Consider the following 22663-nt stretch of genomic DNA (forward strand, 5'->3'; position numbering starts at 1 on the left):
TGGATACGAACAATCAAAAATAGTCTTACTGAAGTAGAAAATGTTCTTCAGATGGTTTTAATCTTTATATCTTTGTAACAGTACACTGAACATCTCCTGCGTGACTCCACCTGCCTCTCTGCCCAGACTGATGATACTAAGGTGTTCTCCGTATTTTCTTTACTTCATTACTGTCTTTTGTTAAAATGTTTTTCTAAGCAGGGATTATGGATCAAAACAAGCCTTATGGATTACTTCCTAATCACCGGAGGCTCAGCGGGACCATGGTGTTGACACTAGGGCTGGTTGCTCAGTCTGTTTGTTCTATGCATGGATCCCTGGGTGTTCATTACACAGTAAAACACAATGGGCAAGAAGTGAGGGTTTTATTATACAACATAAAACAACAAATGCACACAATGGCATCAGAACATAATGTCATTAAATAAGTACTAGACGGGCACTGGAGGAGGTGCTGTTCCAGGTTTAACATGAAACTTTGACCTTGACTTTGTCTTCCATTGGTGACACTAATGAATTATTTTTTAAAGGCCTAATGTATTGGCCTCATTGCTTTCATAGTGTGCCCCACTTGTCCTTTAAGTTTGATTTCAGTTCTTGTAGCCAAAGGCACATCTGCTACCAACAATGACATCTGGTCATCTTAATTCTTAAATAAGAGAATAAATAAATTAAAGAGTCTGTGCTCCAGTTTTCAGGAGATGAAGTTCATCTGCTTTCTTGCTTACTCTGCCATCTCCTGGTCAGGATTGTCAAAGCATTGGTCATTTGGGCTCACAGGGCCCCCTCAGGATAAGGTGGACTGTCCATTCACTATTTTAAAATTTTAAATGTATGACTTAATCCAGTCGTAGACTGAGGTGATGCGAGTGTAAACCCCTGGGTAGTTTTTTCTACCACATCCTTTCCCCCAGCTGGTGGTCCCTGCGACGAACCATCGGCCGGAAGGCTCCATGCAGGCGAGTGGTCCTCCTGAATCACCCTGTAAAGAGAAGAACAGATTTTCAGCCAAGAATATCTCTTGCTCCCCCTCTCTGGACCAGTGTCAGGTCATATCTGTTTACACCATCTCTCCTGGCCTGTTAGTCCCACCCCAACAAATTGATGCCGTCTGCTAAACGCATTCTAATTGATATGAAGAAAAGAAATGCAGATCAAGTAAGGTAATGATACTCCTCCTTAAGGTCAAGTTTGTCTCAGGTTGTTCAGCTTCTCCTTATCAGCCCTTCCACAGGAGTTAAAATGCCTCTAATGATCTCCTTGGGTGAAAGTGGTCTGGATCACATTCTCCTCGGGCTTTGATCCCCACTGTCTGTGTTCTTCTATTTACATAATTGTCCCTTATCTTTTTCCCTTTTTGTTTAGCAGATCTCACACTACATCGTAGTGTCTTGCTGCATTCACATGCTATTGGACTGACGGGAAATACAAGTCTCCAAGTTGGAATTTCCACATGAGCACCCTACAAAGCTGGAGCCGAGTTGAACAATTACAAGAAAACTAAACTACCCAAATACTTTTTGTGCCCATAATGCGGACATTTGCCCTTAAACCATTGTCACATTACACAGTGTCTAATCCGTTGGCAATGTCAGATTTGCCCATCGCAGTTGCAGATCTCGTCACTTGACCATGACAGTATACACAACTGGACATCGTTGGGCGTGTCAAATTGAGCGAATGCACGCCAGTCTTCTAGCACAGCAGGTCTCACACTTTTTGTGACAGCCAATAGCGTGCTGCATGATGGAGCCGGTGCTGTACGATGGGTTAACGTCTAAGGCAAGTTCAGCCCCCATTTTGGCCCTTATTTAGTTTTTTTTCATTCTACCTGGAGTTGACTCCGACTCTCTGAGATTATATAAATGAAGGTTACAGCTGGAAATCTCTGGAAAAATCATATACTGTGACATTAACTTTAGTCAGTTCTCTTGTCAACCAGAAATGCCTTTTTGAGATCAAATCACATTTGATGTGAAGTGATACATATTTAATACATTTAGTTGGCTCTTTTTCATGAACAAATACAGTGCAGCTTTAATTGTGCCCCGGTTTCCTTCCTAAGATACGCAGATTTGGGGATTTGGTGCCGCTAAAATGACGCTAGTGTATGTGTGTGCTTGTATTCACCTTGCGATGAGCTGAGGCCTCGTCCAGGGATTGTTTCTCACTCATTCAGACACGGGGATGAGCAAGAATACGAACCCTGGGCTCCTCACTTTGTTAAAACTGCATTACCATGCCACCCCAAGAATCGCTGCATCAAATATTTGAAATATTAAAATGTGTACATTCAATGTAAATGTTTAATGTTGAAATATTCTCAGTTATAATACTGTAGACAGTTGTCATTTTTCATCCTCTGACAGAGGTCCACAGTAAATGATACTCCCTAGTAAAGGATCAAATATAACATTACATTCATATTAGTCACTGACCTTGAAATGGTCTAAAGTGATACTCCACATGTTTATGTTTGAAATTTGTCACTTTTAATCTTCTGGGAGTGGCTCTTAGGGGGCTAGGACCACCAGTAAAGAGTTAAATATCAAAAATATCATATTTGTGATCAGCAATCTCAAAATACCATAAAACAACACTCCGCATGCCTGTATTACCGATCCTCATTCTTTGGAAGTTTTGTGAAAAGGAGCAATTTTGACCCCTTGTATACCATTAAGGGATGAACCCCTGGGGTTGGTTGATGTGGCACACACAACTTCAAGGCATACCGATCGCTTTGTCTGAAGACACGTATTGGTTTGCTCTTTACCCTAAGGGTGTAATTTCATGTACAAAATATGGTCTAAAAATGGCCTAAAGTGTTTTTGGATCTAGAGCAGTGGCTGCAGGTTTTTACTCCAACCCAAATGCTTAATAAGACGCACTTATTGCTCAGGTGACACTTCTGCTTCACTTTAGTTGTCTCGTTCATTAAGATTTTGAACCCTTATTGCTTATTTTAGTCTTAAACAGCTGTATTCTTGTTTTTAATTGCTCCTAATTAGCAATAACATGCAAATAACAAAAGAGACCAGCATTTCTCCATTTAGCTTGTTACCATTTACACCCGTGTGTATTTATCATGCACTATTGGGTTTAATTAAATACTTGGAAGGAAAGTGAAGGACTGAGAACTACTCCTCCATTTTAGCCTTCAAATCATTTGGATGATATCCTTAGAAAGGGGAAGAAAATCTACGATATGACAGTTAGCTGACATAGCAGAGTTAAAGCACTAACAGGCCATGAAATTAAATTATTGGCGAGAATTGCTTTCTAATTAAGTAACTGGGTTAGAACAAAAACCTGCAGCCACTGTGGCCCTCCAGGACTGTGATTGAGGACCCCCGACCTAGATTACCAAAAATAGGGGTGGCGGGGACCTCAAAAAACATGACCTCTTGCATGGCTAGAATGAGATTCCATATGAGATGTCCAGGTGGTGCCAAAAAAAAAAAACTGAAGGGATTTCAAAGCATTCATAATAAATTCTTGTGAACACCAAAAGCCATGTGCCATATTTTCCTTGGGAATAAACTACAAGAGATGTGTTGAGGAGCTTTTCTCTTCCTGCCTAGCACTTGGGTACAACATGTGTAAAATTTGCTTTCCTACAATCTCATTGGGATGTTTTCTCAGGTCTGTGATGAAGATGTGGGGAAGTTCCACTAGGCCATTGCTCACACGAGAGAGACGTTATAGTGGAAAGTGGAGAGAGTCTGTGTTAGCAGACATCTTTTGGGTCATTCCACCATAAAAAACCTTCAGTGGATTGATTATAAGAGGGAAAAAAACAAATTTATGGGATAATTATACTCAAAACAATTAAATAATTAATTTTAAAAAATATTACTTTTTTCCTTTAAAATAGTTTTATTTTTTTATTATAAACCATTATCTCTCAAAGGCAGATTGTGACAGAGATTTGGATTCAGTCAGTCATTCTCCAACCCGCTATATCCTAATTACAGGGTCACGGGGGTCCACTGGAGCCAATCCCAGCCAGCAAAGGGCACAAGGCAGGAACAAATCCCCGGGCAGGGCACCAGTCCATCGCAAGACACACACGGGACAATTTAGGACCGCCAATGCACCTAACCTGCAAGTCTTTGGACTGTGGGAGGAAACCGGAGTACCCGGAGTAAACCCACACAGACACAGGGAGAACTTGCAAACTCCACGCAGGGAGGACCCTGGAAGCGAACCCGGGTCTTCTTACTGTGAAGCAGCAGTGCTACCACTGCGCCACCATGCCGCCCAGAGTTGGATTCAGCACCCTCAAATCCATAAAGACCCATGGTGTTTTTTGGCAGAGTGGTACAATCTGCCTTCTTGCCTAGGGCTATGCTGCCTTTTTTTTTTTTAATCCAAAGTTTCTTACCATGCATGTGTCTGTGCCCCCTTCCATAAAGCCAGCACACATCATGTTGCTCTCAATGTTCCCTCCGTAGGCCTCCTGGCACTCCGATTGGCTGATGAGATCTACGGATGCTTGCTGCAGCTCTTGCGTCTGGAGTTTGCCTGATTGGGGGGATTAGGATAGAACACTGAGCCATTCCTGGATTGTGAAATGTCTTAAGCCCACTATATCTACTTCCTTTCTTGCCATTCCACTTACCTCCCTCATCCATGGCACCCCATCCTGTGATAACACACTCGCTCTGCTTGGTGAAGACATGTGTTGATGAAGGCAGGCAGATAGGCTGAATCACATTGGTGAGTGGTGCCATTGTTACCAGTTCAAGGAGTGCTATGTCAAAGTCCATGCTGGTACGGTTGAACTCAGGGTGCACAACAATCCTGCGCAAAGGCAGCCGCACACCATCTTTGCCTGTGGCATTCAGGGACCCCATGACCACTGCCCACCTGGTTGGATTTCGGCTCCTGTAAAGCATTTATTTGGTAAATTAATATTAATAGAAATAGCAGGCATCCAACACCAGACTCAGCTGGATTAATCCCAGTGGGAAAGTCATGTTCTGTATTATCTCAAATTGAAAAAAAATCTAATTCTCTTAAAGATCTGCTCAGAATTGGCAAGAACTCATTAATGTAATTCTAATGTAAGAATGCTAGGCCAGTCTGGAAGCTTTTTCATTTATTTGTTGCTTTTTCCTCTACCACTTTAGAGGGGGATCTCTGGTTTGTCAGGTGGGAGCTGACTGCTGAGTTTCATGGCTTCTCTTTAGAGCCTACTGTTGTTCTACAAACAAATTCAATTAACATAGCAAGTACATTAGACAAATTGATGAGCAGGCCATTCAGCCCGACAAAACTTGCCAGCCTTATCCACTTCATTACTTCAAAATAGCATTAAGTTGACTTTTGAAGGTTCACTGATCACTTCTACCACTTTCTTTTATGTGGAATCGTTGTATCAGTATACTGCTGCTGGATTATGTGAATTTCCCTTTGGGATTAATAAAGTATCTATCTATCTATCTATCTATCTATCTATCTATCTATCTATCTATCTATCTATCTATCTATCTATCTATCTATCTATCTATCTAAAGTCCAACCGTCTACCACACTGCTTAGTCTTCCTCCCTGACAATCCCACTTTAAGAGTAGTTGAAACACAACGTACGGAAGGATGCAGTGGGCCGCCGTGAGAAGCCACCTCTGACTGATGAGGACTGCACCACAGATGTGCCTCTTGAGGATCTGCAGGCTGGCCTGCCAGGGCCACTCTCCGAGGACTGCACTGGAGCCACCCACAATCCTTTGCAGGTTCATCGCTGGCCTTTGTCCACAATCTGCAAGGTAAGCCAAAAAACAACCTGTGAGCTCGATTGTGCTCCTGGTGAGATGATGCTTCTTTCCCTCACCCGGCACTTTACGTACTGCAATTGTTCTCATCCACTTGATTGGTGCAGTCGGTCACTCCGTCACATTCAGGATTGATTTTGTCGATGCAAGTCCCCACTGAACACTGGTATTTTCCAAAACAATCTATTATGAGAAAAAAAGCATTGAAAGCTTCTGTGAAAAATGAGCATTTGGGACATGAAGGCTACCATACTAGCTCATATGACCTGGGGACTGATGACATGTGTGTGGTGGAAGGCACTAGGGGATCTTTAACAATCAGACCTCAGGCGCCCTCTCTCTATATTGACTCAGGTGAAACAGTATAGTTTTGTAAGAGGACCGGGAGAATGAGGTTTAGTAAAATCCCATGCAGAGTTTGATTTCTGAATCATTCATTAAGCCCAACATACTAATCAAAATTTAGCCAGAAGCAGTAGTCAGATACTCCAAGAACAACACGCTTAAAGTGGTTTGGGTGGTACACAATTTTATTCTAAGTTTAAGATAATGTGTAAATAGACAGGTCAACTATTATACTGAGATGATGTAACAAGTGGAGCCCACCCAAGCAAATCTGGGTATGTGGAAATATAACCAACGCAAATGGCAGTGCCTGAAAAAAAGCAACAATGGTGTCATGGCAAGACACAAAATATTTAAACTTATAATTGGCACATTCTAGAGAAAAACTGACATTTTATTTGAATCCTTTGGGATTAAACATCTAACTAGACACATACTTCCTCAAAAAACAGGTCATGGATTCCTTTTTTGTTTAAAAAAAACAAAAGAAAACAGTCAATCCCAAGACCCCCATCTTTTGGTTCTACTCTTATTAAGAGTTTGACCTAAAGAGCTTCAGTGCCACTCAAGTGATGTTGCTCACCAGTTGTGATTGCTCCTCGATGGCTGTAGTAACTGCTGGTTTTTGTTTCCAGCAGTGTTGTGTGGTATACTGATACTAAAAAAGTATTGAACTATGCAGTTTTTAAAAGTGGTGCTATGCCAGAAGTATGCTACACTCAGTTACCAGCACCACATGCTCTGCTTCTCCCACCGACCCTCCAACCCCTGCTCAGTTCTTTCAAGCAATATTTGTATATTAGCATGCTCAAGACCCCAAGGAGAATCCACCAAACATTATAAGATGTATAAACGTCCAGAAATTCAAATAAGCAATTATGAGCCTTGGACGAACCCCAGTCGTGTGTGTTTGTGGGCTGGCAGGGCAAACCAGCTCTGAGCTGGTGGTGGTGGGGGTGTTGGGAGTTATCCACTATTTGCTTCATTATCATTTTGGTACCACAGATGAGGTGTGAAAACTTGGTATAGGTAACAAATTCAAAATGTTAGTATCAATCCAACACTCGTTCCAAACAATGTCCCCTCTGATTTTATGCACTTATGAGCAGATGTGAGTAACATATGAGCTGGTACTTTCTGCTTATGACTAACTTCTTCAATCCCACTTTGAATTTTCAGCGATATGAAGCACCACTACATGAGGGGTGCAAATCACCAAAACTCAAATGAAGAGCATGAGGGGATTTTCAGGAGAAACAGATGCATTGCGAAAGGAGGAAGGGCACAATAACAGCTGCGTGGCACTTCCAAAGTGTGTGAAGAAGTTTTAAAGTGCTGCGGAGCATAGAGGTAACATGGCTTCCAACCCACTTTTGTAATTAGAAGCCAGTGATTGATCAAGGGACATTTCAATGCTTCACTTTAGTTAACAAGTGGTGGGCTGGCGCCCTGTGCTGGCTGGAAATGGCTCCAGCAGACCCCCGTGACCCTGTTTAAGGATATAGCAGGTTGGAGAATGACTGACTGACTGATTGACTTTAGTTAACTTGCTACTTGAAATTTCCGACTCTTTAATTTCTTATTTCAGTCTTTGAAGGTTATGTTTACTGTTTCAATTACTTTTTGTTTTCTTAACACACTCTCAATTAACAATGGAGGTGCAAATGATAAAGGAGCCAGCAGTTTGTGTTGTAAATATTTTACAAATTTATACATTTAATTTCTCTGTCTATGCATAAAATTACCACATTTTAATTTTATGTTGATATTTTGTTTTATCTTTCAGAATTTTGTGGATTTTTGTATGGGTGCTGCCACTATTTTTCCAATCGCTGTGGCCATTGTTAGGCATGTGATCCACAGCTATGTGACCTATGACATAATGCAACTTTACTACATAAGATGGTTGTGTACAGTGCAAGGCATCCAGGTTTTCAGAAAAAATACAAACTCTTGTGGTGACAACTCGCTTATTGTTCTAGGTCGGAAAAGGAATCTTTTGTTTAAGTTAAGACCTGTCGCTCTTGATACTAGACCACAGCTTTTGTTGTGGTTTTTTAACATTCTGATATTCCGGGCAGCACGGTGGCACAGTGGTAGCGCTGCTGGCCCGCAGTAAGGAGACCCGGGTTCGCTTCCCAGGTCCTCCCTGCGTGGAGTTTGCATGTTCTCATGTGGGTTTTCTCTGGGTGCTCTGGTTTCCTCCCACCGTCCAAAGACAGGCAGGTTAGGTGTATTGGTCATCCTAAATTGTCCCGTGTGTGTGCCATGAGGTGGGCTGGCGCCCTGCCTGGGGTTTGTTTCCTGCCTTGTGCCCTGTGTTAGGATATAGCAGATTGGATAATGGATGGATCTATGGATTCTGATATTCCCTTCAGGTATACTTGCTCTGGAGTCTTTCGCTTAAGCCAGTACTTGTACCATCATCTCCTGATTTAATACCTTTGTTTCCTGCTTCTTGTGCTAATGGTTGGTCACAGGTCCCATTTACACCTGCATGTGTTCATATCAAAGCATCTGCCTTAGTAAAAGAATTGGAAAAAAAATTATCTGTTCCAGGCCAAAAATCACTGGATGATATCCTCAGAAAGGAAAAAATCAGCAGTCGAAGATTGACCTGATCTCAAGTGGTAGAATAACAACCATAACACTAACTTCATCCAATCATATACTTTGGGCTTCTTGCCCAGCATGGCACACTCTTCCCTCTGTTTTCGATAAACTGGCCCTACACTTCATGGAAAATCCTTGTTAGTTTCCAGACTTGGATGGCAGCTATCCTGTCAGAACTTTAAAGACATACCTGTGCTGTCTGTCATGGCATTTACAGTAGGGGTGGCCATGTCCTCAGGTGAAATCATGTTTGAAAATGAGGTGTTGGTCAGGGCTGCAGCTCGACTAATCAACATGCTCTTCATTAAGGGTTTAGCTGGGTTCACCACTGGTTGGTTGATATAGCTCATGATCCAACTTTGGATACTTGTCACTCGAGTATAGACCCCAGGTCTGTTGACTTCAGCACATCCAATCCCCCAGCTGACAATTCCAGCTAAAAAGTAACGGCCTGAGCTTTCATAGACCAGAGGACCTCCAGAATCTCCCTGTAAAGCACAAGAAATGATCTTTCATTTAGAAGAGCCACCATATTCACAAAGACATCTGACCACAGATTGGCCTGCTGACTCACACACAAACACACACACACACTTTCGAGCAGAACCCACCTGGCATGCATCAATCTTGCCTGCCAAGAAACCAGCACACATCATCTGGCTTGTGATAGCTCCAGGGTACACACGGGAAGAGTTGCACATTGTGCTGTCAATGATCTTGACTGTGGCCTTCTGCAGCATCATGGTCTGGGTACCTGTTTTCAAGAAGGACATAGAGGAATTTAAGGCAGGTGAACAACAGTGGACTGACTGAAGTCTTTGGCAGCTGGACAGGCATCAACTCACTGTTAAACTCAGAAAGCTGTCCCCAGCCGGTGACTGTACACTGTGTCCCAGGAGGGAAGTTGTAGGACGGCACGGGCAGGCAAATTGGCTGAATGTAGGAGTTAAAAGTCAAAGGAGACTCAAGTTCCAACAAGGACACGTCATAGTCTGCTGTGAAGGAATTGTAGCTGGGATGGATTATGATGGATTTGATGTTGAGCACCTTGGCGGTTGACTGTGTTCCTGTTATCAGTGTTGCCCCCACCAAAGCTTTCCACTGCTTGGGGTCATTGATCCTGACAAAGAAAGTGCAATGGAGTTGATAGATGATTATCACAAGACATATCAGGCCTGTTATGATTTACTTGGCTCAATAAACTGAACAACAGGCACCCCACCTTTAACTAGACCTCAAGGCTTCAGTGAGCCCACAAAGCAAAGCCTCTAATTTCAGAAACATTCTTTGTGACACGAGCTGGCCAAAAGACGCCAAGTGTATTATACTCGTAAAATGAGAGAGGGAAATCTGTTAACCCACCTGGCCCAAATGACAAAACAAAGTTCTTATAATTGTTCATTTAATTAACAAAACTATTAAAAAAAAACCTAAAGTACGAGACATCAAAATGGTTTGCCTCCACGAACAAAACCCAATGTGTAATCCAAATAACAAAAGCCAAAACAAGACCTAAAATTAAAAGGAGAATCAAAACGAAATGACACAAATGTGAACCACAGGGGAAATCCAAAAATGGGGACTGAACAAAAACAGAACTGAGGCACAAAGAAGGAGCATCCCGGGCATTTGTGATCAGTAAAGCAGGGAAATTCTGACTTGTATATAAGTTCGGAAAATTGATACTAGTGTTTGTCTTGCAGACAATTTCACAATAATGTTCGGATTCAGCGGGTTGGAAAATGGATGGATGGATGGAGCCATGAAATTCACTAAAGAGTTTTTTTGGTGTTTTAAAGTTTTTATTGATTGGTAAAAACAAGGAATACTGCTGTCTAATGCTCTGCTCAAACTGTTTACCTGTGTTCTTTTCTGCAGCTGCGTACTGTACCAGTAAAATCAATCCTATTTGTGCTTCTCGTTCACATCACCACGGAAGAGCTCAATAAGTTTTTTAAAATTGTGACATTATGAATATTTTCCATACAAAGAGGGGCTAAAACACTCCATCGTTACTTATTTACGGTTATGTTAATTTATGCAGCAGTAAGTCCAAGGTGACTTACAAAAGAGGTCAAAGTAACCGAGTAAACTTCAGTCAGGGACTGTTTAGGAACAACTATGACAGGACAAGGTGACAGGATTGGTCATCCCAAGTGAAATCTTCAGAACAAAACACAAGTGAGTTACTCGCTTGTTACAAGAACTTATGTAACTGCTTAGACAGAAATTCACCAAACATGGGAGTCTTCAAACACTTTTAAAACACATGAAGATAGGCGAATCTGAGAAGGAGGAAAGACGCACGTTCCATCCACTAGAAGCTACACTTAGAAAGAGTCAGGCCTGAGATTTGATTTAATGCAGAGGAGGCATCACCAGTGGACCTAAATGGTTGAGAAGGAGCATACGACCTCACAAGTGTCACTTACAAGTGTCACAAGTGGTTCCCAAAATTTTCATAATTTTATTTCCATTTTCAATGTGATAGGACGTGACATCTGGCGGACCTGGTGCAAACCAGTAACTCACTTAGTAATAACTGTTTGCAGAAGCCTCTACAAATGGTTACTAGATGGTGCTCTACAATACTTACGTTTTTCGATTGTTTTACTAGTTTGTCGAACTTTCTTGGTACTTTGTGTTTGTATATAAATAGCTGTCGGTTTCGAACGATCTTAGTGTTGAATTAGTTTTTTATCAACTGTATATTGTTGTGATTAAGTCAAGTGAAGTTTTTGAAGTATTTCTTTTTGTATGTATTTGTAAAAATGGATTGTTTTTTGCTAAACAGTAATAAGCATTGTGAGAGTGAAAATAAAGAGGGCACAACGTCAACCAGTGGCAGCGTCAACCAGAGTGTGAAGAAGCGCAAATATCGAAAATATGATGAAAGTTATTTGGACTTTGGTTTTACATCGATAGAAGTCAATGGTGAAGTGAGGCCGCAGTGTGTACTGTGTATGAAAGTTTTGGCACCAGAGTGCATGCTATCAAGTAAGTTGAAATGCCATTTATAGGCCAATCATCCCAGCATGGTTAATAAATCTCGTGACTACTTTACCAGAAAGTTAAAAAAGTTAAATCAACAAAAAGATAGTTTTTATAAGCAGGCATCAATACCAAGCAATGCATTGCTAGCATCTTACAAGGTGATCTTAAATACGTGTTTTATATATTTTTGCTTAACACTTTAATTAAAAAAAGAACATTGGCAATTTTGCAAATTAGGATTTGATGATGCGCCTTGGGAAAACCAGATTCAGCAAGGGTGCTTGTGGTGTAGCGGGTCCACAGCTCAAGTCAAAAACGTCACTTTTTAAATAGATAAATTAGATAGATAGAGGGAGTGTGGTAGTGTGGCTGGAGCGGTCCCCGGGTGATTCGTGATGCGGGCGGTCCTCGCTTAAGTGCACAGGTAAAGAGTCGTCCGCATCTGTAATTGTTGCCGGGAGCTGCTATTTGCCACACCTGATCCATGTCCCCATAATATTTAATAGAAGCGCATTACGGATGAGGAGAGATCAAAAAAGTGAGCGGAGGTTACAGGAGGAGGAAGAAGAGGAAGCTGGAGGCTGAGAGCCATTGTTTTTTAACCTCGTTGTTTTAAAGGATTTTTTCAATTGTGTTTTTAACCTCCACAGTTCACTTGTTTTTATTGGATTTGAGTTTCCCAGAAGCTGGATGGGAGCATGGAGCTGAACCCGCATCGTCACAGTGCCAAGAATCAAAAAAGTTTTTGGAACCACTGCTTTAGGTGATGACCCATTGACTACTCTGTAGGCAAGCATCAAGGATTTGAACTTAATCCGTGTCACTACAGGGAGCCAGAAGTGATCTGGGAAATGGAGTGACATGTGTCCACCTCAGCTGGTTGAACACCAGACCATTTTGAACCATCTACAGTGGCTCTGGTATGAGTGCCACCAGTCCGGATGTCATGAAATCAAAGCCTGGACCAGGTGTTGCGCTGCATACTATATCAGGTATCGTCTGATCTTGTGGATGTGTAGAGTAAATCTACAAGACTGAGAGGCAGTAGAAATATGGTTCCTGACACACACAGGAACATCCGGGGCACATAAGGTTGCTGTTGCCAAAACCCTCACCCCTGCTATTGCCCAGCAGCCATCTTATCCTAATTGAGGTTATGCACACTTTGGGGATTTTTCTTTTTTTAATTTTCACTAGTGATCTTAATTAATGATTGGATTTAATGCATGAACATGCTTCCAGACAAGAATGACACAACTTTCACTGGAAGCAAAACACAATCTATTTTGGGATTTTTCATTTTTTGACATGAAAGACCATGGTTTGTAGTGGATCCTATTTGTGAATATTGTTTTGTTCATCACTTTGGAGCACTTTAGGTAAGGTGAGGAAAGAGATTGGGGCAAAACTACAAGTAATACAGAAAACAGGAACAAAGAAAAAACAAGGAAGAATGGGAAATTCACTAAATATACAAAAAAACCCAGTAAAAAGCAACAACACAATTGTACCATAGCCAGGAGGTAGGAGTGATGAGAAATAGAAAATCAGGTGGAATGTGTTGGTGGCTGGGTGATGTCATGAGAACGCACTCTAAATAAAAGGGCAGGAGGTCAGTAAGGGGAGAAGGTTAGGGTTAGGACTGTGTGGAGGTCAGGGCCTGGGGAACAAGAAGCAGGTCTGAAGTATTTGGAGGGTTGTAGATATTTGGAAGACCATTCCCTTCATTTTGTAATTGTTTATTCTAAACATTACTTCTCATAATAAATGAATTTTTGGACGTTTTTGAGTAGTCCTCAGGACACTAATGCCACAATATTCTCCTTTATCAATGATGCCCCACTTGCATTTTATTCAAGGTATAGAGGAGCGCTGGTCACCACTATACAATAAAGACAAATCAGCGTTTGAAGCTTTGCAGAGGAGACTGAGGACTTAAAAGTCATGTCCTACCGTGACAGGCTCAGAGAATTAAAACTCTTTAATCTTGAGCAGAAAAGACTGCGTGGAGATCTAATCGAGGCTGCCAAAATTCTTAAAGCCATCAATAAAGCTGATCCAGCATAAATCTTTGAATAGATTAGCAAATCACACACTTGAGGGCACCACCGGAAGGTAAGGAGACAGGCATTTAAGCCAGGCACACTTATTCACAGGTTCAAAGGCCTGAGTTGGGGAAATGCAGAAGAAACTACAAAGTCATGTAAATGGAGCAGAAACCTTGACAGCCTTTAAGAAGTATCTGGATGAGATATTGGGACAGCTTAGCTATTAGCTAAACAAACAAACCTAATGGATTGAATGGTCTCCTCCTGTTTGTCATCTTCTTATATTCTTATGTTCTTATGCCATGGTGTGCTGAGTGCTCCTGAATTTGTGCAGAACAGGCTGCTACATGATGGTGTCAGGTTTGATCTGACTTGTGCAGTTTTATCTACCATTCAATATTTATCCTTTTTAATTTGGATGAGAACGGCTGTAGGACTTCATGTTGTGGTTATCAACGTGGTTTATGCATGGTCTCTAATTTGAGCGCGGACTCATTGGGATTATGGGACATGTCAAAAGAAGGAGGTGATGTCAGGCTGAGACTTAAGGTGCAGATGTGAGGGAAGTGAAATTGGTCATCGAGTGAAATGACATTGGGTGTGTCCTAAGGAGGATGGCATAATACTCCATTTTATGGAGGGAATGTGCCTGTAATAAGACAGTTATAGAGAGGATGCTGAGGGGATGTCATCATGGAGAGAACAGTGTGATGTTACTTACGAGTCAAAGCAGTGTGCCGCAGACACGAGCCAGGTCTCATTAATGATGGATGCCCCGCAGTCATGAATTCCTTGTAGCTTCAGGCTCACCTGCCAGGGGAACTGACCTAGGTAGGCATCCATACCCCCAACGATGCGATTGGCAATGGCAAGTGAAATGCCACAATCTGATAAGGAGGACAGCAACAGGTTGGTTAGACCATGAGAAGGCCCATATTTCACACATACACAAAACATTAAGACATTCAGATAATTTGTCCAGTCTTGAAGGACAGGGCATACCACATTGGGCTTCATCAGAGCCATCATCGCAGTCCAAAACATTGTCACACTGAGGGTTTATCTTGGTCAAGCATTCGTTGTTCTGGCAGGAGAATATATTTGCAGGGCAGTAGGCTGGAGGAAGAAAGAGAATGAAGGGAGTCAGAAACTACCAGCCTGCAGGGTCATTGACATGGCAAACTGGGTGGTAAGGCCCTAACTTACCAGAGATGTTTCCAATCTGATAGTAAGATCTCCCATTTGCACCTGAGGAAAATAAAGGGGGGAAGCACATGAAGGTGAATAGAACTAGTTGGGGGTAGCAGTGGAGCCCACCCTGTCCAGTTTAACAAGTGACTCACTCTGTAGGGTGACTGACGTGATGTTCCCAAAGCCTGATATAGTCAGATGTTGTCCCTGCATAGAGGAGCCCAGGCCCACCCTTAAGACCTCCAGCACCTGAGACTCAGAGAGCTGCTGCAGCAACATCACGGAGAAAGACAGACGTAACTGGGAGGTGACACTTCCGTCGCTGCTGTTCCTAAAGATGCCATGAGGACAAAAATGAGGAGGTTACCCAATGCTGATGTGCACCAAGCCGCAGTACCAAAAAGCAAGCAATTTGAAAAGAAACTCACCCGAACTGCAAGACGTTACAGTCTATGTAGTCACTCTTCAAGGAGGAGGCCAGGAAGAGGTTTTCAACCTGATATGGATGGAAGGACACAGAAATTCACTTAAAGCATTCCGTTCAAAACAAAGGGAAATTGGCAGCATATCATATTTGGACCATTCAACAACAATGCCAAGCGCTTATCCTCCAACAATGCCAAGCGTTTATCCTCCAGTGCCCATCCATGATGTAAAGTAAATGCAAGACAAACAGGACCCACTTACCCATCTCACCCAGCCTGAGCCTATTTGCCATTTAAAAGAACCCCCAGGTGAGGGCCTGGCAGAAGAGAACTGGCCAACTTGGGATGCTCACCTCCATGAAGCAGTCAAAATAAAGCCCATCCCCTCACACCATGTTATTGGGGTGACAATCACCTTTCTTTGAAGGGTAGTGGACAGCACAATGGAGTAGGCGGACATCTCATCCAGCAAGTCCTCATTATACTTCATGCCATTCAGCACCACCGTCTCCACAAACGATATGTCCTTCCGGACGAAGACAGCTGCAAGACAGAGGTGTGCATGAGACAGGTATGGCAGCAATTGGACTGCCATATTAGACATGATGCCCCCCAACGGACTTAGACATTGTACTAATGCTCCCAGGAAACAGAGAGGGGACAAGACCACCATTATTGTGCTACTTACCAATCAGGACAGCAGATAGGATCAGGGCTGCAGTGAGCAGGAAGATGCCGGAAGCCACTAGAATTGCGTGGAGATTTGCTCCTCTGCAGCCATATTGGGGTGTTTCAATGACTGGCACCTTCTCTGAGCTTTTCGGATCCATACCTTGGATCAACTACTTTGTCAAGCAATGGCCGTTAAGTGGCTTCTTAAAGACAATGCTAAGGAAAAGCTGAAGTGGGAAAAAGAGAGAGACACCTTTACGTCAAGAACTATATGACCAGGTCTTAACTAGATATGGTCTTTCAATTCCCTCTGGATGTTATTACCTGTGCTGGCAGGTAACATGGCAGAGACATACTGAACACCAGTGGCTACGATGTTTGGCATTGTCACCACAGGATCAAAATTGGAACTGCATGACCAAACTGAGAATAAAGCCACTCTGGAGACAGCAGATGAGCTGGGCTGGAATTTTATGTTTATCTTTACATTAATTAATTTAGCAGACTTTTATCCAAAGCGACTTACAAATGAGGGCAACATATTCAATAAACATCAGTTAGGGGTCTGTTTGAAGGAAGACAGGTTTACAGACATTCACTAAAACAAGTGAAACGTTCTTTAGACATCACGGGTAAACAGCCATTAAACCAGCTTAAGCAGAAGACTAGCTAAGCTGTTCAGGAGCCCCTTAAACACACTGAGGGAGGCAACTCATTCCACCGGCAAGGGGCTACACATGAAAAGAGCCACGTAGAGGTGGAATTCTCAGGTGCCATTCATTAGCAGATTTGAGTGGTTGTGAAGGAGCAAAGGACCTAATAAGGGTCCCAAAATGTGAAGATGCTGAAGCTCTGATTGCTCTGTTAGCAAACATCAGTGACTTCAACTTTATATGTGCTACTCCAGCACAGGGTCCTCATCTCTGCACTGTGGCATCGGGATCTACACACACGGACCATGGGGTATGCGCCCCTGATGGCCTCACAAACACCTTGTCCAGCAGCAAACCCAAGCTTCTCGTTAGTGGTCTACGTTCTAATCCAGGGTCCAAATGTTTCCTGTGTATGCTTTGCATGTTCTTCCTGGGTCTGTGATTTTTGTCCCCTGGTTACCACAGGTTTCCTTTCTTATTCCCAAAGACATGTAGGTTAGATTTCACTCTCAAAAAGAATGCAGCTGTAATGGCACATTACTGAGTTATGCGGTTCCTCACAAAACCATTGCTTGACAAAAAGTCTTTTTATTATGGGAAGGCTTCTTTAAGTTGATTCTTTGGGCTCTGAAATGTTTCTCAATAGGTGGACAAAACAGAAATCTTCAATGTCTAGTTGGCTACCTAGCAGGATACAACGGATAAAGAAAACCTGAGCTTAGCCTGTGGTACTACATACAGTGAGAGTCCTTTTAGACAGACAGATATGAGAGGCACTTTATAATAGATAGATAGATAGATAGATAGATAGATAGATAGATAGATAGATAGATAGATAGATAGATAGATAGATAGATAGATAGGAACGGCACTATATAATGATAGATAGATAGATAGATAGATAGATAGATAGATAGATAGATAGATAGATAGATAGATAGATAGATAGATAGATAGATAGATAGATAGATAGATAGGAACGGCACTATATAATGATAGATAGATAGATAGATAGATAGATAGATAGATAGATAGATAGATAGATAGTTAGATAGATAAAGGCACTATATGATAGATAGATAGATAGATAGATAGATAGATAGATAGATAGATAGATAGATAGATAGATAGATAGATAGATAGATAGATAAAGGCACTATATGATAGATAGATAGATAGATAGATAGATAGATAGATAGATAGATAGATAGATAGATAGATAGATAGGAACGGCACTATATAATGATAGATAGATAGATAGATAGATAGATAGATAGATAGATAGATAGATAGATAGATAGATAGGAACGGCACTATATAATGATAGATAGATAGATAGATAGATAGATAGATAGATAGATAGATAGATAGATAGATAGATAGGAAAGGCACTATATAATGATAGATAGATAGATAGATAGATAGATAGTTAGGATAGATATGATAGATAGATAGATAGATAGGAAAGGCACTATATAATGATAGATAGATAGATAGATAGATAGATAGATAGATAGATAGATAGATAGATAGATAGATAGATAAAGGCACTATATGATAATGATAGATAGATAGATAGATAGATAGATAGATAGATAGATAGATAGATAGATAGATAGATAGATAGATAAAGGCACTATATGATAGATAGATAGATAGATAGATAGATAGATAGATAGATAGATAGATAGATAGATAGATAGATAGATATACGGCACTATATAATGATAGATAGATAGATAGATAGATAGATAGATAGATAGATAGATAGATAGATAGAGAACGGCACTATATAATGATAGATAGATAGATAGATAGATAGATAGATAGATAGATAGATAGATAGATAGATAGGAACGGCACTATATAATGATAGATAGATAGATAGATAGATAGATAGATAGATAGATAGATAGATAGATAGATAGATAGATAGGAAAGGCACTATATAATGATAGATAGATAGATAGATAGATAGATAGATAGATAGATAGATAAAGGCACTATATGATAGACAGATAGATAGATTGATAGATAGATAGATAGATAGATAGATAGATAGATAGATAGATAGATAGATAGATAGATAGATAAAGGCACTATATGATAGATAGATAGATAGATAGATAGATAGATAGATAGATAGATAGATAGATAGATAGATAGATAGATAGATAAACGTTATTCGTCCCCAAAGGGAAATTAAAGCAATACAAAAGCTTGTTGGTGAGAGAAGAAAAAAAATGTACTCCTGGCTTGGATACTGGAGAGCTGCTGCCATCATTACAGGCTTACAGGTTGTATTAAGATGGTCTGACCTGTCCAGATGTGCATTTAAATCCAGCAGGTCCAGCTTGTTGTGTCCTCAAAAGGAACACACCACAAGCCACAGTTGGACATTAACAGCTGTCAGGGGTGACATCATGATGGATGCTAGTGGCAGAACCGGAAGGTGAGAAGACTCCGCTGAAATGGGAATGGAGGGTGCACACTAAAAATGTTACTCTGTATTTTGCAGTAAGTTTCTGCCACTGAGTAATGGTACATGAAAGCAACTGTAATTTGCTGTAATCACCTGTACAGCACACAACTGTAGTTCACTGTAAAATGAATCACTCACTCTGCAAAAATGTCTGCCACTGATTAATGGTTTTTATTCCCAAAAAAAATCAATGTAGTAAAAATGTAAATCTTATTGTTATTAATATTAAAACTCCCTTTGCATACACACATATCAACATATCTCAACTGTGAACATAAAGCTAAAATAAAATGTAAACTTATGTTTTAAGTGGCGCCCCCTTTCAGACGTGATGTTTATGCACGTCGTGAGGAGAAGCCTGCGCTTGTGGTGCTCAGCGGGTTGCTAGTTCATTGAAAAGCAGGCAGCCATAAATCACTTTCCATGAAGTACTCACACCCTGCATAAATGTGCTAAATTTCTTGAACTTTTCTTCCCACTGATCAAAGCTGAGAGGGTCATCAGGCACCATTTGCACCTTCGCCTCAAGGCGGGTGTTTCCATAAACAAATCACTCAACTTTATGCCAATACTGAATCCTCAAGCCTATAAAAAATACACCGGAAAAGCCCTAAAACATGACCTAACACTGCATGTGGTAAGCCAGTCCACGCAGAGGTGCACATTACTCCGATATAATCGAACAGACGTGAAAGGCTATTGACTGATATCAACTTAAATAAGCTGTACTTTGGGAAAACAGTCAAAACAAATTGACTGGGAACAACAAATAAGCCACATTGTCTTCAAGAGAAAGCTTAAGGAAGAGACCACCATAGGTGAGGAGCAGTTTGTTTTTATGCCAAGGAGCAGAATAGCAGATGAAGTCCCTCCATTGACAAAAATAGATGGGGTCTGCATACAGTGTTACTGATTTGTGGAAGGCTTGTGACTGAATGCCATGTCAAGAGTTCTGGAGGTAGAAAGGAGGACCTGAGCAGTGTGTGTCGATTGTTCAGGATGTGTTTGAGGGAGTGATGACTTGGGTTAAAAGCAGTGTTGGGGTAACAGACAGAATCCCTGTTCTTGGAGGTCTACACCAGGGACCATGTTGAAGTCCTTACCTTTTTGATTTTGTGTTGACTTGTGGGATAAAAGGCCAATCCTCCTGGTGTGTGCTTATGCTGGCTGATGCCATTGTGTTGTGTAGCACTAGACAGGAGGAAGAAGAAGTCTTTGGAAGAATGGAAAAGGGCTTTGGAAAGAGAGGGTTGAAGATTAATAGGAAGAAGACAAAATATGAGGTGTAACGAGGATGATCAGGACTGACAAAAGTGGATATGTTTAAACATCTACACTCTTTAACATAATGGTGCCATTGTGGTTCTTCCAAGCGATGCCATAGGGGAACCATTTTTGTTTCCGAAAAGATCCAGAAAGCCAGAAAGGTCCCAGAAAGAACCTTTATTAATTTAGATCTGCAGCTGGCTTCATACAGTAAATAACCAGGACTAGATGGTAAACGATTTGTGAAATATCATTGGGTCCTGATTTTAAAAGGTCTCGTTACACATGTACAGTAATTTGGGCTAAATCCAGGTTTTCTTATTCTGTTAGTGCCCTGCTTGGCAGCCTACCAAACATTAAAGATTTCAGTTTTTCAAAGCACAGAGAACCAACTTCATGTGCAAAGAACCCGTCCCAAAATAAATGATGCTTTGTCAAGCAATGGCTCTATGATGACCCACACAACTCAGTAAAGAACCATAATGTACTATTGAACAACCAGGATTTTTAAGAGAGTAGGATCAGTGGAAGCCCAAGATGGAGAATTAGGTGCAGAGATAACTCACAGAGTACAGGGTGGATGGAACAATAGGAAGAAGATGTCAGGAGTATTGTGTGAGTGAAGAGTTAAGGTGAACGTTAAAGGTACAGCGTTTTAAGACAATAGCAAGACCAGCAGTGATAGAGGGAGCTGAGACATACGTAGTAAAGGGAGCACAGGAGACAAAGTTAGAGAAATGGGAATGTTGAGATGGACATGTGGAGTTACAGAAAAGAACAGAATAAGAAATGAGGCAATCAGAGGTACAACAAAAGTGGGACATAAATCTAAGAAAGTACATGAGGAGAGACAAGGAATATGTGGGTCAAAGAGTGATGGGAATGGAAGGACAGGTGAAGAGAAAATTGGAAGCTAAAGCCAAGATGCTTGGAGAAAGTAAAAGAAGATCTGAAGGAAAAGGGCTTGACTGGCGAGGAGGTGCAGGACTGAGCTGTGTGGAGAAGGCTGATCAGGCACATCGACCCCACACAGAAGTGAACAGGAAGAAGAAGATGTCTGGAGGAGAAAGAAAGTCTGACTTTGCGATGTCGGGTGTGCGGACGATTTCATTCCAAACTCGTTTATTTACAGCTGCATGTCAGACCTCCCGGTAGTCATTTCACACACACAGATGCAGCAGTAGTTCGTCGACATGCTGAACTCTTAAAAGTTATTTTCTATCATGCATTATGTTTCGCAATAAAATACAGCAAACTAAGTAAAAGTAATTTATTAGTATTTACTGTGAAAAATACCCGCAAAGTGACAGCAATTTTTTTTTTACATTGTGGAGGTGCCTGAAGATTTCCAGGACTCCAGGACGGGGTCGAATTTGTGCCTGTAACGGGCAGGCATGGCTATTCTATTAGGGAGTAGAGATCTAAGAAAGGGCGGCTGCTCGGCTCAGTATAGCGCCGCTCCAGTGAGACCCGTGCGGGGAGGGGGTGAGCTGCGCTGGGACAATGGCGCTCTTTATATTCAGAAGCGGGGGTCGCGGGGCACTGAAGTGTCCGTGTGACTTCACAAGCCAATGGGCCAGTCACAGGTCAACTAACGGACGATCCTCTCTTCGTCGTCGCGCCTGATGCTGCCGCGGGTTCCTTCGCTGAATCACAAAACTACGCGGACTCTCACCCATTTCACCGTCACTGTCCCGGCTTCTGCCTTTGCAGACGCCCGCTACGCATAGTCTTTGGTTATCATTCGATCCTTCTTTTAACGTTCTTCCTCCGCACCTGCACCCACCAACCTCCCTCCTCATCCTTGATCCCCTCGTCCTCCACCTGTCCCACACGTGTCGCTTGCCCTCGCAGCCTTCGAGTACTCACCAGTCCGATGGCGAACAGCTCACGCCAGACGTAGATTCGGGATCTGCTTCTTTGGCAAAGATGTGTGTAGTATACCGGACAGGTGATCGCTGGTCACTTTAAAGCCACCACGAACCCCGCCCATGACCCCCAGTCGCAAGTGTAATTACAGGTTTTAAGAGATTTGCGGGAAATCGGATACGCCTGCGGCTCTGCTGTGCGAGAGCGTACGTGCGACTTATGGTCATTTACCGTCACAGGGAGCAATTACAAGGCGCTATACAGGTAAGTGACACGACTGGCTACGTGGTAATCTACTTAAATGCCGAAGGGTTCAAACGGCGTGAATGC

At 41.8% G+C, this 22663-nt stretch overlaps 1 protein-coding gene across 1 annotated transcript; it reads right to left on the minus strand.

The window, feature by feature from the left end:
- Positions 1-351: 351 nt before the first annotated feature.
- tmprss9 (transmembrane serine protease 9) lies at positions 352-22393 on the minus strand. The gene is made up of 16 exons (XM_039766770.1): positions 22334-22393; positions 16080-16290; positions 15807-15934; positions 15395-15462; positions 15119-15297; positions 14982-15023; positions 14778-14891; positions 14497-14662; positions 9579-9853; positions 9345-9487; positions 8924-9221; positions 5851-5958; positions 5594-5762; positions 4622-4887; positions 4385-4524; positions 352-982 (listed from the first exon to the last, which is right to left on the minus strand). Exons 2-16 carry the CDS (start codon positions 16219-16221, stop codon positions 827-829), a joined length of 2394 nt encoding a protein of 797 aa, XP_039622704.1. The 5' UTR covers positions 16222-16290; positions 22334-22393; the 3' UTR covers positions 352-826.
- Positions 22394-22663: the final 270 nt, after the last annotated feature.

Source organism: Polypterus senegalus, chromosome 10, assembly GCF_016835505.1.
Source record: "Polypterus senegalus isolate Bchr_013 chromosome 10, ASM1683550v1, whole genome shotgun sequence".
Classification (NCBI taxonomy): Eukaryota; Metazoa; Chordata; class Cladistia; order Polypteriformes; family Polypteridae; genus Polypterus; species Polypterus senegalus.

What these genes read in the sequence shown, in the direction of transcription:
- tmprss9 (XM_039766770.1), bottom strand. Translation starts at nt 16,221, where the DNA reads ATGGATCCGAAAAGCTCAGAGAAGGTGCCAGTCATTGAAACACCCCAA. An exon ending in TGTAACGTCTTGCAGTTCGG is followed by an intron (nt 15,298 to 15,394) that starts GTGAGTTTCTTT and finishes TGGCATCTTTAG; the next exon opens with GAACAGCAGCGACGGAAGTG. An exon ending in CACGTCAGTCACCCTACAGA is followed by an intron (nt 15,024 to 15,118) that starts GTGAGTCACTTG and finishes TATTTTCCTCAG; the next exon opens with GTGCAAATGGGAGATCTTAC.